At 37.6% G+C, this 16,358-nt stretch overlaps 1 protein-coding gene across 1 annotated transcript in view; it reads right to left on the bottom strand.

The window, feature by feature from the left end:
* The window catches only part of LOC106472895 (DNA damage-binding protein 2-like), a gene marked incomplete at its 3' end in the record, with an annotated part of 23,605 nt that extends 9,869 nt beyond the window's left edge, over positions 1–13,736 (bottom strand). The window contains exons 1-2 of the mRNA XM_013933565.2: positions 12,783–13,736; positions 385–576 (exon numbers count right to left, since the gene is read on the bottom strand). Coding sequence (XP_013789019.1) covers positions 385–576; positions 12,783–13,550 — 960 coding nt within the window. The remainder of the gene's footprint in view (positions 1–384; positions 577–12,782) is intronic.
* Positions 13,737–16,358: the final 2,622 nt, after the last annotated feature.

Below are 16,358 nucleotides of genomic sequence, written 5' to 3' on the forward strand. Positions count from 1 at the left end.
TAATAGATAGACAAGATGTGAAAAGAGAAAAAGGCATGAGAGAAACATTGCTTTACAAACTTTAAGATATTTTGCGAATGAAAGCATTGTAATGTTTACTGATAATCTGCCAAATTTTGTTAACACTTGCTTACTAATTTAAAAGTTATAGCCTGAAAACTATAACAAGAACAAAATGGTTATAAAGTCGGTCCCTGGGATAGAGCCCACGCTGAAAGAGTTACCATGTTTTCTATAATTTTTATACACATATATATTAGTTTCATACCATCATTTAGGGAAATATAGTCTGTTTAATCTACACTTCATTATATTTATGTGTTAAGATTGCATTTCATTCTTTGATTATTTATTAGAGCCAAAAATATTTCATCATCATCTTACTCCTGGTATGAAAAGGTCATCTGCAGCATTTTCAAAATTCCACATGATTACTTCACCACCTTTAGATCCTACTCCTACAACACTGGGGTGTTTTGGGTGCCACGTTACTGCTGTTACTCGTCTATCAAAAGGTGAAGCCATTTTATAAGGTTTAAGTCGAGAGAAATTCTCAATTATTGGTCTTCTGAATGACTAAAATAAAGGAAACACATCAGATAATTTGAAATCATTGCATCAATATTATTGATAAACACATCATACTGATACTGTACATAACACACATATAAACATGTGCTTCAAATTATTCAACATCCTCACATTATAATACTTAAGGACAACTAGGGGTTTGTTTTGTACACCAAGGCTGCCCATCCACTTGAAAAAATCCAGCCCTGATCATTTGAAATATTTATTGAACCTTCCACTATACTCTATTTAACTGACTGTATCTGAAGGCAATCTATTCCAAAGACCAATCGTCTATTAGAAAAACAGAGCTATCTTAGATGAAGATGATGCCTACTCTGCCAAAACTTGTATTTGTATAATAAAATAGCAATATCATGTGTAGCAGTTAAAATGTTAGTGAAAAAACCAATAAGAGAATGTGAGACTAATGAGGACATAATGTGTTGAAAATAGTTTCCCTAATTTCAGGTCTTTTGTCCCTTGGTCCTACCATTCTCACCTTTAAGAAATAATAATAATAATAATATATATAAAAAAGGGGGGCATCAATACTATCAATTCCCTTAACAATCTTAAAAACCTCCATTCTTAGATCTCCTCTAACTCTTCCTTTTTCAAGAGAAAGATTTAGAACTTTGTGGGGACAATTTGACCAGGCTACTAAGAACATAGAAATATGACAAATCTAATTAGACGTGATTCACAGAAGAATACTTGACTTCAAATAGAGCCCAGTAAAAAATTTGTCTAGTATCTCTAAAGGCATTAGAGCAGGTAACAAAACATTCAAGACTCTCACTGAACATGACCACAATTAAAATCTGATTAGACATACAAGTGAGAAATAGTGATCAGATGAATGGATGAAAAGGAATGCCTATCTGGCAGTGTCTTGTGTAAGAAGAACTGATCTGAGGATGTAAAGAGAAAGCAGTCTGTGGACAAACAGACTGGTGATATCTGTAGGTCAGCAGCCATGAAAAATAAGCCTTTGGGTAAAGGGATTACATGGCATATAAGAGTCAGGGCACAAACAGGTGCTCAGAAAGAGCCTGTACTGTAATCTTAATATACCTGTTAGGTAACTGGAATGGTCATTTGGGACCAAGGACCTAAACCTACTTGAAGAATCCAGAGAGTACTGGGGACTCAAAAATTATGTAGTCACGATAATCGAACGGTAGTCAATAAGGCTGCCTGAAACAGGGCAACCGTGGAAGATGCAAAAACCTCTGCCAAAGAGACAGGTTAAAAAACGAGTCATGCTTGCCACTTCTGCCCAAAATGGATTTAACCTCCTTTTAATACACCATTGCTGATATTCATGTCATTTCCGTTGACAAATGCTCATTTTGGAATTCTAGCTTGATAATATTGGAAATTTGAGTTCTTAATTCGTACGAAACTACAGACTTTGTATTTTGGCATCACAAACATCTAATTTGAACCAGTGCTGCATTCAACACATTATGTGACACATAAAAATCAATGTTTAGGTGTGTTTTTTGATACTTACTTTTAAATTAAAAATAAAATAATGTATAATACCAAAATTTGAATTATAATCTACAGTTTAATACCAAACATAGAGACAAATTCCTAAAATAGTAGTTCAATAAAATTTTGAATGCAAGAAAACAAATGTGATGACATGGTCTTTGACCTGTGTGGAAAGGGTTAATAAGCCCAGACCATGAGGCATTCATTGCCTTTTGAAGAGCAAGAAGGACAAAAACATTGTGTAGGGAATTCTCTTTGTCCATGTATAGAACCTGGAATTTCTGACAGTTGATATATGCACCCCATCCATGAAAAGATGGTACTCTGAACAAGGTGGCAGTAGAGGAACCGATATCATAGTAGTGTCCCAACTTAACAATCCCCGAAGATCGAAATCAGTGAATTTATGTTTATGATCACGTAAAGACCATTAAAAGGATCTCTTGTGCTCTCGTCCCAAAGGCATAAGAGATTTGAGTGATGTCCTGAATCCTAGAAGAGAAAACAACATTTGTGTTGTGGAAGAAGGAGAGGTGAGTAAGAGTCTGATGTCTTATTCCATAACATTGACCTGGATGAGAGTCAACTGAGATGAGAAATAAAATACCCAGATTGACGATGTATGGAATTGGAGTAAGGATAGATGTCTCAGCCCTGAAAATGAAGCCTGCCTTGGTTGTTTCTGAAAGTAGAATCAGGATGTGATGTTCTTACAATTGACAAGGTAGTACCAGCAGAAATTAGTTATCCATGGAATGGTGTGTGCACAGAGTAATGGAATGGAAGTGACGAGAAAATTCGTACAAAATGACAGAACCCATGTGAAGCCGATGCGAGTCTGAAGGTAAAAACCTGGAAAAGCAGTACCTGACCCTCATGCACAACAAATGCCGACTACAGCAAACATGGACATCTACAAACCCAGTAGAAAATGTGAACTGATATTGATGAATGAGTAACATGTGAACCTTGGATAATCTAGGTATGGATATACATGAGAAAGATTGATGACTGGACCCCAAACTCCTATCTGCATAGGCCCAACAACTGACAGGAATAAAACCTTGAAAGAACTAGCATGACTCACTCACTACTCCCAGACCAAACAAACACTGATAGCTCTAGAACTAGTTCCAAATCCCTATGATCTGTGAGAGATGGAAACTCCACAGGTTGGGTGGATAATAGAGTTGAAGATATGAGCTGAAAGATAAACCCTGACTCAAGGAGCTGCAGTGACCCTGGATCCGTGGTTAAGGTTTCCATACGTCCACAAATTCTCGGAGCCGAGAATGTCAGGACCCACGAATAGGGCAGAACTATGACCCCCTAAAAGAGCTGATGAAATTCGAGACTCCAATGACAACATGGAAGAATGAAGCAGCCAAAAACTGAACCAATGGACATCCTAACAAGGGATCCAGCTTGTCATCAATGAATTTGGTGATCCTGATTCCTCTAACAAATTGAAGTGAAAGGAAAACAAAATGGTGGATTTTTAGAGATGGGAGACTGTAGACTTACCCTGTCCCATCAGGGGACATAGATTTACTTCAAGGAGTACAAGTATTAGTTGAGAGTTGGAAAATGCTTCCACCTGGTAGGCTACAATCACGAAGTTCCAACAAAGTGTCGGATAAGACACAACTGTTCTATCATGTAACTGAGAAATAAACCTTCCAGCATGAACCACAATATCTGTGGATGGAAAGAAAACTAAAAATTTGCTCCCATACCTTTCAGCCATCAAGTAAGGAGCAGGTTCAAAAGCAACCAAGAAAAAGCCCAAAAGATCACACTCTTGAAGAACCAACAGAAGAAAACAAATCAAAGGCAGCTTATCCCAAAGTGGCCTTTTCTTTTTCTTTTAAAGACTGTGTTGATTACTGTTGATTACTTCACTTTAAAGTTTGGCACAAGGTGTGAGCACCTGAGAAATGGGAAGGAAGTGTGAGAAGTAGTAAATACCTATCATAAATACATTTTCAGTATAGGAAAATTCTAACTTCTGATACTGTACTTACCTCCTCTCACAAGATTGGCTAAAATCCCACATTGAGAAAAGGACCAGAGTGAGGGAATATCAAAAGCACCCCCAAAAGCATCCAAAGGATACTCCTTATCATGTGAGAAAAAGGAGGGGAACCACACCACTTCTGAGCCAGGTATACTCTTTGCCTTTGTGTATAATTTGTAAAATATACAGCCGGAAATCGCAAGATGTAGAGTGGCTTGGGCACGTCGGACTGTATTTGGCAAGTCAACTACATCCAAAACCTCCTCTCTGGGGTACTGACATCCATGCAATGGTAGGATGAGGATCATACCGGCTTCACCTACAACCCAAGAATTGGGGGATTAAGATCTGCTCCAATTCCTGGGTACTACACAAAAATCAACACCCTACAACAATCTGGGACTGGCCATCTGGATTCAACTTGTGTGAGGACTTATGTTGATTGTTTCACTCAAATCCAACACCTCAATGCTGAGAACCGACATCCACAAGAAGGTAGGATGAGTGCTCCCAATCAAAAGGGAGGAACTGCATGTGTGACAGATCAACTCCACAGTAGTGCAAATAGTATAAGTACAAGGGATGGTGAGCTGGTTTTATAGACTGCTGCGAAAGTAAATCCTGAAATGCCTCTGACAGACACTGGTTAGTCATGGGATCTTGAGGAAGAGGAGGAAAGGAACTGGGTGAAGAGAAACAGGAAGCAGGGAAAGAAATGTGAGAACAAGTCCTCTGAAAGAACCTTTGTCACCCATTGATCCTCGAAGGGGAACCAGCAAGGAGGAAATCCAATAAATGAGCTCCCACAGGTCCCAAACCAACCAGGTAGTCTCTGATATTGTTGACGACGGATGACACGTCAGTGATGACCTTGATGAAAAGATGTACTGATATTTGAAGAACGGAGTGGGAGGACAAAGGACAGGAAATGGGAAGAGGTTGCATGGAAGACTGGTTGAGACAAATGGGCAAGAAAAGTTGAAAGGGTGGACTGTTGTCAGGCTGATGTTACCCGCCGCTCAATATTGTCTGAGATGGTGTCAAAAATATAATGTCGAAAAAAAAGGAGCAAGACGTAAATCTCTGAGATAAGTTGAGGGTAAATTGACACGAGCCAGAATGGAGTAGCTACACATAAGGTCCCAATAACAAAGAAACCACTCATGTAACGACAGAGCAGAGGAAGAAATACAGATGAAAGTAGAAGACAGAAGGCGAAGGGTATCGTCAAAAATTTCCTCATGATTTCTGTGAAGAGTCTTGGAGAGGAGATGTATAGAAAAAAGATACCAGAGAAGGGTAGTAAGGGTAAGACAAAGGCGAGAATATTGGGCATGTCTAACACTAATATTAGATTCAGGAGCCACCTAACAAATAGGTAATAAGGAACCCGACAACTAGTGATCCAAAAATGGATATTCCGCCTGATGGTAAGCAAGGGCATACTGATCAGAGGCTCTTGAGGGGCACAGCATACTGATCCCTTCACCTAAATGGGAGAGAAAATGATCCACATGGATCCGAATGTTAGGAGAGGGAAGAATACCAAAATGGTTGAGAAGAATGCTCATGCAACAAAGAAGGAGTAGGGAAAAAGAGACAAAACATCACAAACCTGAGATACAAAATCCATGAAAGCTGAGGAAGGCCTAAGTGAGTCGTAAGGCTGGAACTGGGAAGGAACGGCAAATTCGGGAGAAGGAAAAAGGTGATCAAAATCGTTGTCATGCCAAATAATGTCAGCAGACTCGAAAGGCGCTCGGCAATGTCAGGGGACAAAGGGTGACTCAGGTAGCATTCAATCTCCCGATGGACAAAATCAGAAAGATCTACAGTTGGATCGCCCTCACCTGAGATAAAAAGATTGGTCATTGGTGTGACCCCCGAATTGGTAACATTGACTTCAGAATTCATAACTCACAAAAACTACCCAAAATTATCTAGTGCAGAAAAGCAACAATAATAAACTGTGAGAAATGCAGTGATGTATAACCAAAAAAATTAGAACCACTTCAAACGAAAATCAAAAATGTGTTACACAGGATGTGCGAAGCACAAAAGAAAATATCTGTACTCAAAAGCTTCCATACTTTGAAGTTTTCTATAACATTGTGTTTTAAACAGATAACCGTCAATGTCACTCGGAGTAGCAATTTTGTTCCTGTGGGAAAGTTAACGACTAGCTTGGATGAATTTGTAACCGCTTTTGTTGCATAATTAGAAAGCCAGGAAAATTTTTTGAAGTAAATAAAAATTGTTAATAGCTTTACCATAGTCGTTAAAAAAAATTAGGCTTAACTCTACTCGACAATCGAGGCCAAGAAAAAAACTAAAATTGGGTACGTACTTTATTTCTTGTTTTTCATATTTATTCTTTATTTATTATTATAAAAGTAACTAAAATTAAAAGTATGGATCTTTTTAAGTTATTTAAGATTAGAATAGGTAAAATAAGTAATAATAATAATAATAACATAATTAAAATTGTTCACAAAGCACAATCGCGAGCAGCTCGTTCGTAATGTAATTCGATACCATAACGTGAGCTGCACGTACCCTGAGTGATTTACAACTTTTAATGGCACGGATAGCAGTTAGACATGGTTCAATGGGCAATATAAAGGGCAATAAAACAATAAAATTTAATTATTAATAGATGTATAATGTTATGAACTTAGAGTTACTTAGGATAAACAAATGAAGTTTCAGGTTACAATCTGAAGTCATGCTAAAAGAAAGAAGGTTAATTTAGGTTTATTTCGATTCTTTTGGTGGTTACGAGATTGGTCAAATTGACCGATCCAGTTTTGAGATTAGGGTAGAGGAAATAATATATAAACTATAAGGATTTAGTGAAAAAAAGTTTGAAATGCATTTAGGAGGTCTTAGAGATTACACAAAGGAAATTTGAGATTTTTGAGATGAGGAAAAGTATTTTTAATTTTAACATGAAAATTACTTTGGACATGGACTATTCAAAACAAATACTCAATATATTCATGGACAAAACTTTATTTTATTTTAATAAAAGTGCTTCACTAAGAAATATGACTTTTTATATGTGTAATACTTGTAATATTAACTGAAATACTGCCAAATGTCGTGAAGATATACCCAATATATAGAGAGTTAAATATTAAATTTATGTCAACTTTAAACATGTACAGAAGGTCACGTGACTCGGTCAAATCGACCGACTCCATGTTGGAAGAGTTAAGATCACAGGGCATTTTAGATCAGTGTGATACATCTTTTTTTAATCTAAAAGCTGATGTACTATTACTTCATTAGTCTCATTGGTTATAATACTTACCTACCTGATAAACATAATCTGGAAGAATATGCCAGCTTCTCAAGCCTCCAATGAAAAAATAAATTAATGCCATATTTACTAAGCTGATTTCTATTCTGTTAACATTAATGTGTACTGTGGCCTTAGTGCCCTCCAGTGAGTTTATTTTTGGATCTTTGTATCCTAGCTGTTGGTCTTGATGCCCTTGAAAATGAAAATCCAAGGTCAAATAGCCTTGCACTAAAAATGATGAACTTCCTGGCCTGTAAGTACCTATTGGAAATATATTTTCAGTACTGGTGCGAGGGACGGGAATAAGTATAATTCAAAAGGATCTGAAGAACACCCATAAAATGTGATCTCTGTTGGGAGGGGAACATATGTGGGAGACTGCACCACTTCTGTACCAGGTATACTATGCACCTAGCATGGAAATACGTGTAACATAAACAGGTGGAAAGAGGAAGGAGCACAACCAAAAAGGGAAAGAAAACTGGTTGGGTCAGAAGTTGAACCACAGTATACCTGTAAAAGAACCATCTACAGACAGGAATGTGGGGAAATGGAAAATGGATGTGCTCCAAGGTTTAGAATGGCTAGGGCATGACAGATCATATGTGGCTGGTCAACTCCAGTCCAAAACCAAGCAGTATCTGGAATACAATCTCTGATGTAGGAGGAGGGTCCACAATATCTTCCCCTCAAGTGAAGTAGAAGGGCAAAGTATGATGTGTAAGCCAACCTACAAAACAAGCACACATGCACAGATCCACAACCAAACACACATCCTGGAACCCAACGTTCGAGGGATGGTAGGAATAGATGTGCCAAGGTGTCAGGTTACATCAAAGTTAATCAGACTGGTACTTCACTGTGCAACACCATCCTCAAGCAGTGAAAACACACTGAGGTGGGGCATGAGAAGAACAGTTATCCCAAACAACATTATCCTCTGGATAGGACTGCAAAGAAACCGAAGCACAACACCACCCTCCGAGTCCCACCATACATAACTGGATCTCCTCTAGAAATATATAGCAACCACACCCTCTGGATAGAACTGCACAGAAGCTGGGTGCAACATCAACCTCTGGGACCCACCTGAAGTAGGTGGAGATCCAGAGGCAAATTGTGTGAGGAAGAGATAACACAACCAAGACGTCTGATGATTTATGTTGATTGGTGCAGCTCCAATCTAAAACCACTCACTGGGAACTGACAACCAGGTGATGGTATGAGGAGGGATCCCAATCAAATGGGTGAACTGCAATGTGACAGATTTACCCCAAAGCAACATCACCCTCCCTATACAACTGCACATAAGCTGTGAGCAACATCAACCCCTGGGACCCATTGCATGGAAATGGAGCGTATTTATTCGTATTTATGTGCAATATCACTCTCTGGACAGAACTGCACAGAAGCTGAGTGCAACATCAACCTCCAGGACACACTGCATAGAGTTGGAGCACAAGATTGGAGGATTGCACACCATCTACACCATTACCCTACTCTCTACTAAATGGAAGTGATCACATTCAGGAGGACACCTTCATGGTCCATACCCCAGCGGCTTTGAACTGGAAAGTGGCAAGGACTCCCATATTCTACTAGAAGAACAAAGGGAGATAAAATGCAGTGGAGAGTCTGGAGGAATGCCAATACAGGAGACAGTGCAACGGGTGACCACAAAAACCCTATACTGAAAACAGACTGCTCCTGATTTATTCAATCGAAGGGACATCAGGGATGGGCAGCAATCCCTTTCTGCTTTACCAATTTAAGTTCATGGGTTAGTACAGTCTGGAATGAGCATATTAATAAAGTAAATATATTGCAAGGAAAAACTTACTAGTGATCTTGTGGAACACCCCATCTCCAGAATGTGTGTTATTGGCTATGGGTATTTTTTACTGATTTCTTGGCCGTACAATGCAGATTTGAGATATAGGAAGTATACTTGGACAAGTAATGCTCGCCACAGAGTGGGATCCATAATGAAAAAAAGGTACATTCCACTGAAAGAAGATATATATACACACACACATATATATAATATAACTTACTCAGTCAGAGCCAAACCAAAGTTTAAAGGATGGCAACAGGTGTACGATGGTACCCCGACAAGGAAGAAACAGCCACCCAATGAAGACAGTGGGAGATGAACATATGAGGTGCAGTCCACATGCCTGATTGAAGAATATCCTCCAACTAACGATGGAGGTGAAATTCTAGGGAAAGAGGTTAGGTGCCAAATCTGATGTGACAACACCTAGAATAGATTTTGGGAAGGTGACAAGGATGAATATGCCAAATGAATCAACAGCCAAACCCAACTGGTACGGGTGGAAGGAGAAAGCTCACAAACAATGGAATGTTGCCAAGGGATGAAAAAGCTGAAATGAGAACCATAGGAAGCTGTGTGGGCAAGATAACAACAAAGAACACGTATAGGACATAGAGGTCTTTATGGATCAGACCAGGAATAAAGGTGAGATATGGAAGGAAACAAAATCAACAAGAAGTAAGAACTTCCCTCAAGAGCCACCGAAGTTTTGGGGAATAAACACTGATTTGGATAACAGCACATATGCAGAATGGTACAGAGTGCATGAAATGCCAATGGCAAATGTATCAGTCCGACGATGCTCTACAGGCTAACAGGAGAAAATAAGTCATAAGGGATAAGTGAAACAAAGAACATGAGGACAAAGACGCAAATGGAGGTAGAGTAAGGCAGAGAAGAACAACATTGACATTTTAATTCAGAAGGACTGTCTGATGAGGATGTCTATGAGTCTGGAAGGAATGCAACAAAAGGGAGAGGGTAAGGAAGGTACACACCAAATGGTACCAGGAAAAATGGAAGGTGTGGGATAAGACTGTTTTGATAACCAGCTAAGGAAGGGACAGAAGAAAATCGGTAATGAGTGGAACAGTGGGCCGAGAAGGGGGGAAACCCAGCCTCAGAGACCAATGGTGGAAGATGTTCCATTTACATTGATAAACCTCCATAGAGGAAGGGCAAAAGAATCTGCTAAAAAAGAAGTAACACACCTAGACAATCCAGATCTCCTTGCCAGGGACCTGATAAATGCATGAAGACGGAGGGTAGTAATGATTGAAAGACCGTTGATCAAGGTTGACATAAAAGAATGGAGTGAAAGGAAGAGGCAGTTTGTAACTAAAGGAGACAAGGAAACCAAGATTATGCCAGCCAGTAAGGAGCAATCAGAAAAACCTGACACAAACTAATGTGGATGATCAAAATCACCCAGGGAAGAAGTTGGATGGGAGAATAAACATAAAAGTACGAGTTGATCCTATCCTGGCTGAAAGCATCAACAGCTAGGGCCTGAGGATGAGGAACCAGAGACCCCAAAAAAGAGGTAACTTGGTATTGAGGAATGTGGTAAATGTATCTAGACGAGAAGTACCAGAATGACTGCGTTGCAACTAGAAAACCTGAGGGTTGAAAGACCACTCCATGTGATAAAGTTTGTCTGGTTTTGAAAGGCAATCCACCATGAGGATGGAAGCACCTGGTACATTACATGCAAAAAGATGTATCCCCAGTGTGTGGGCCCAAAAAAGGAGTTCTAAGGTTCGATTGCAAATGAATGGGTGCCCCCTTGGTGACTGATATAAGCCACCATTGTAGAACTGTCCTAATGTATCATAAGTAGATTCTGTGCAAGAGGAAGAAAGTGATCCAAAGCACGTTGTACGGCCAGTAGCTCCAAGATGTTAATATGGTAAAACCTCTCTGCCAGACACCATTATCTGGAAGCCTCCTGCTGATTGATTTATGCCCCCTTCCCCAAACGGGGAGAGAAGCACCTGTGAATAGATGAAAATCCAGATGAAGTGGAGGATGCGGTACAGTACACCCGACAGCATGTGGGTCTTGTTCAACCACCAATGCCGATTGTTTAAAAGGGAAGGAGGAAAGGTAATGAGAGAATCCAAGAGATCCTGAGCAAGATTCCATTGGTTGTGCAAAGTCTACTGAAGAGACTACAGCCTATGTTAAAAAAAGTGATAGAACCTCGCAAGCAGCAAGGGCATGTAGAACTAAAAGCTCCATCAAATGGGGTCGAGGTGGAGGAGGTTGGGCCTGACTGAGGTAGGTGTTAAAAAAGACACCAAAGTGGATAAGATATTGGGTGAGCAACAGGAAAGCTCCATCAAATGGGGTCGAGGTGAAGGAGGTTGGACCCGACTGAGGTAGGTGTTAAAAAAGACACCAAAGTGGATAAAATATTGGGTGAGCAACAGGAAAGCTCCATCAAATGGGGTCGAGGTGAAGGAGGTTGGACCCGACTGAGGTAGGTGTTGAAAAAGACACCAAAGTGGATAAAATATTGGGTGAGCAAAAGGAAAGGCTTCCCCCATCTTGATAATCCAACCCACCCAAGTCACTTCTGTCAAAAGTAACTCAGTATTGTGAAGATTTCAGTTCAGAATGAGCTAACAGAAATCAGTCGTCCATGTTGTTGTGTGAATGTAACCCCAAGTATGCAGAAGCTGAGCAAAAGCTTTGACTACATGACACAAAACATACGGAGCTGAAGCAAACCTGAAGGGTAAGGTGCGAAACTGATACACATCCCCATGATGGACAAACAGAAGATATCATCATGACTGATAAGAAATAGGAATATGGATATAAGCATTCAAGACATCTATCTTAATCATACACAGACATGGTGAAAAAGCACATATGACATTTTGTGAAAACTCTGTACATGACAGAGAAAAAACGTATATCATTTTCAGATTCAGCATGCAGAAATTATTGTAGAACATGTAAGAATTTCAAGACAACAAAATAATCGCAGGCCTGTGTTATTAATGTAGGTTTTCTTTGAGAAACCAAATTGACTATAAGAAACAAAAATTGTAAGACTAATAAGCCTATAATTACCAATATAATATTTGTTACCTCCCCTCTGTGGAAGGGCAGACTGGGTGGTTGGAGCAGCCTAGTGATTTGGCTATTGGACTGACCATAGCCTTTAAGGGGGAAGGTAGTTCAAGACTTAATTAAAATGAAGTAAAAATTGTATGCAAAGCTTAAAAATCAGAACTTTATATTAAAATAACTAACAATTTTATTTCCAATTTATATTAATAATTGGGCAGACTGGCCTGTTAATTACATTGACCACTGTTATGACCTCCTCCAAAAATCTTTGCTATAAGCTTAATAGGTACTGAAAGTAAATCTCAGTGTTATTCAAAATAATAACTATAATGACTAATCATTACTTCTGTACTTGCAATTAAAAAAGTAAATAATTCTACTTGTATTTGTAAGTTATGGTTTAATTAACAATTTATTCACCCCTTTCACGTGCTACTATATTATAATACAAAATGCTTTTAGTTTTACCAAACCTTTTTTACTCTGGAGTTGAAGTAAAATCCTCTCATCATCTGCTCTAAATTGTGAACAAGATTACTGCTCTGCTCAACTAGGCAGGGGCCACATCTGTGTTTAAGTTCCAAATTGATATTATTGGACTTTTCCATCCATCCTGCCGCTGGCCAAATGTCTTTATCAGAAATACACGTTTTCACATTTTGCACTGAGCTTGAGTCTCGGAAACTTTGAAGTTGAATCATTTGTTTGGAATCCATAACTTTTGATAAGCCATCTCCTGTTTGGCTTTTCTTGCATACATCATTACTTTCTTCAAGCTTATTTGAATTGCATTTTTTTTGTTTTTTCTCATCTAGAATTGCAAAAACATTAGATGAATCAGTGGCACTGTTTTGTGTCTGTAACTTATCTGAACGTTTTCCGATACTATTGGGCTCACATTTCATTCTCTGCCGTGTTCTAAAGTAACTACTGGTGCTACAATTATTATTACCATGACAAGAACTAGTATTAGAACTAGAAGTAGTATCAATACTATTAGTATCACTACTAGTACTAGTTATAACACTAACAGGTACCCGAGTTACCTCACACAGAACAGGTTTTCTTCGTCTGCTTACTTTACAGCTTTTATTGCTGTATTCTATTTTGCAACGTTTACGAAAATTCGCGTTTCTTGATTCTTCAAAGTCGTCATCCTCAAATTCCAAATTGTTTTCGGTAGAATTATGACTAAACGTCTTTTGAACACGTTGTGTCTTACGTCGAATTACTGGGGGCATATTTTGTTTTCTACTTTCCTCGATTCAACTGTCAACTTACTTGGTTATGCCCTTACATGATATTATGTTCGAAACTTGGTAAGTACTTAATAAATTTCTGTGTTTTTTTTTACTTTTAATTAGTATACTGCATTTTTATACCTAACCAAATCAAACATCACTGCGTTACATAACTCCTTCCCGCCTTTTGACCCTACCGAGTAACATATTAACCACTGAATACAAAATGGGGACCATTTTCCAATAGCATATTAAATATAGCCCACAAGCCAGGAGAACACACTTTCACACCACCAATAATTACAATTAAATTTTCTATACAGTGTTAGTTTTGTAAACTAATAAGCGATAAGAAATGTTAGTTATTCTTAAAAATTATTTAAGATTATTTATTCAAATATTTTCTTTGTAGACACAATATAAAATGATTCGTGAAACAAAACTATACAACAAATATCTGGATAATATAGATTAATATTGTTTAACTTAATTTATTTTTCTAACTTCCAACTCTTTTATTGTATAGTAGGAAAATTTTATACAATTATTTTCATACTTGGGAACGTGTGCAATAAGAGACTTACTTCCATATTGTAACGGACCAAAACAAAACGCCGTTTACAACCATGGTCGAACGAGAAAATATATATATATATATATATACATGTATATATAAACCTTATAACTACAGAAATCCAAAACAAAAGTTTCAAACAACTGGAATACAAAGTTTATTACCTACGGAGAAACACACACACGCACACAAAGTTAATAAATACGTTGTGCCTGGTCATAGTGGTCAGGACTTGATACAAATGTTAACGAACAATACTATATAAATATCAATATTGTTAATTATTTTAATAAATAAGTGAATTAGGAAAAATATCCAGTAGAAGAAAAATCCTAAATTCTGTAAAAAATACAGTATTCCGAAATTAAATTACTTAGAGATCAATAATAACATCAAGCAAAAATCAACAATAATTCATTTACTTATATTTCGTGAACTAACTCGTTTAAGTCCAAGGCAAGGTTTTTATTTCATGTTTATATCACGAGGTTACATCTCATGTGAATAGCTAATTTGCATAATCTTACACAAAATTAATATCTGTACATCCCCACTAGAGGAGGCTTGTGTCCGTTTCATAATACAACCATACTCAAATTCAACGTGCTCTAACTAGAAGATAAGTTAGCGCGTTAATATAACTACAAATTCATAATTGAACTAAACCATAGAAGGGATAATGAATTAAAGGTAAACATAACCATAACAAAATAAAAGTAAAATTTGCTATCTCACAATGTCACTTGGAATTACACTTTACTTGTTCGGTTGTGCGAGATTCATACTAGATTAATCTATGTTTTTAATGCTATAATTTACTTGTTTCTTATAAGAAGAAGCTAATAATGATGATATAATGATCGAAATACTTTAATAAATAACTAGAAACAAGGATACATATATATGAATTAATAAGTAGTGAATCTGAATTCTGTGAAGTATTCGGTGCGTTAATTATTGAGTAAGAGATTGATCTAGAGAATAGTGATCAAATATAGTTATTCGTTAAGATTTTATGCTTGTGTAGGCTAACCAGAAAAACGAATAAGTTAGTCAGCATTTGTTATCAATCGAGAAAATTTCTGATAAACTTCATTAGGTATACAGTAGTTTCAGAATTTAAGTTGAAAAGTTTGTTTATGAATTAAGGTCTAGAATTCGCATGAAATAAATCATAGCTTGTACTAATTGAAGTTTGAATGCGATGCTCTGGCTGATTATGTCTTATTTATATGCACCTCATTTCGTTATTTATATTCAAACAGTATTATTTTCTAATACATTCATAATAAATTATTCAAATAAAATGTCTTCTGAAATTCCATGGGGGCAAATGCCCCCATTGCCCCATCCTGCGGACGCCCATGTCGATATACCAAATAAAGAGCAGTCCAGAAAAAATCACGTTCTCCCATCTGCATTTTTATTGTTAACTCACCTGGTTCAGTTGTCAATAACTAAAACACGTCATAATGCAAACACAAAATAAGTTGTTTATATACTACACTGTTGTTTCTGATTTACCTGGTTGAGCAATCGATACGAAATACAAACCATTCCATTGCATCTCTTAAGTCCTCCAGTGGTACAGCGGTATGTCTGCGGACTTACAACCCTAGAATCCTGGTTTCGATACCCGTGGTGGGCAGAGCATAGATAGCCAATTGTGTAGCTTTGTGTTTAATTACAAAACAAACAAACAAGCATCTCTTAAACCTTTAAAAGGCCGACGCACTGAATTGTTATAGTTAATTCACCTTATCGAGCTGTCGAGAGATAAAAAAATATTCTACAAAAAACCTAAAACTTACACAGTGCATTGTTATTAAACACTTTGTTAAGCTGTTCGTATACAAGCTGCTTAAATAAATATTGTTCTTGTTAATAGATCTCGTATGTCATATATTGATAGCTCGACAAGGTGAAATAAGAATATAAATGCGAACGTAAGCAAAATTTAATTTTTTCCGGATTAATATTGTTACGTCTCCGTGTGTTAATTAATTTTCCGTAACTTCGTACCGACGAAACTTACGCGACACAAGCCTTTACTTAATAAAACTGGTTTATTCTTTCCGAATATAACTTAACCAATACACTCAACAATCGCGCTAAACAAACGCTATGCTATAGCAACGAACGTCAATAATACTCCGACCGCAGATCAATTACTCACTGTCTCTCCACACATTACATTCCCATCTTTTATATACCAGCGTAACCTATTTCTAGCA

The sequence above is a fragment of the Limulus polyphemus genome, unplaced genomic scaffold (assembly GCF_000517525.1).
Source record: "Limulus polyphemus unplaced genomic scaffold, Limulus_polyphemus-2.1.2 Scaffold5711, whole genome shotgun sequence".
In the NCBI taxonomy this organism is placed as follows: Eukaryota; Metazoa; Arthropoda; class Merostomata; order Xiphosura; family Limulidae; genus Limulus; species Limulus polyphemus.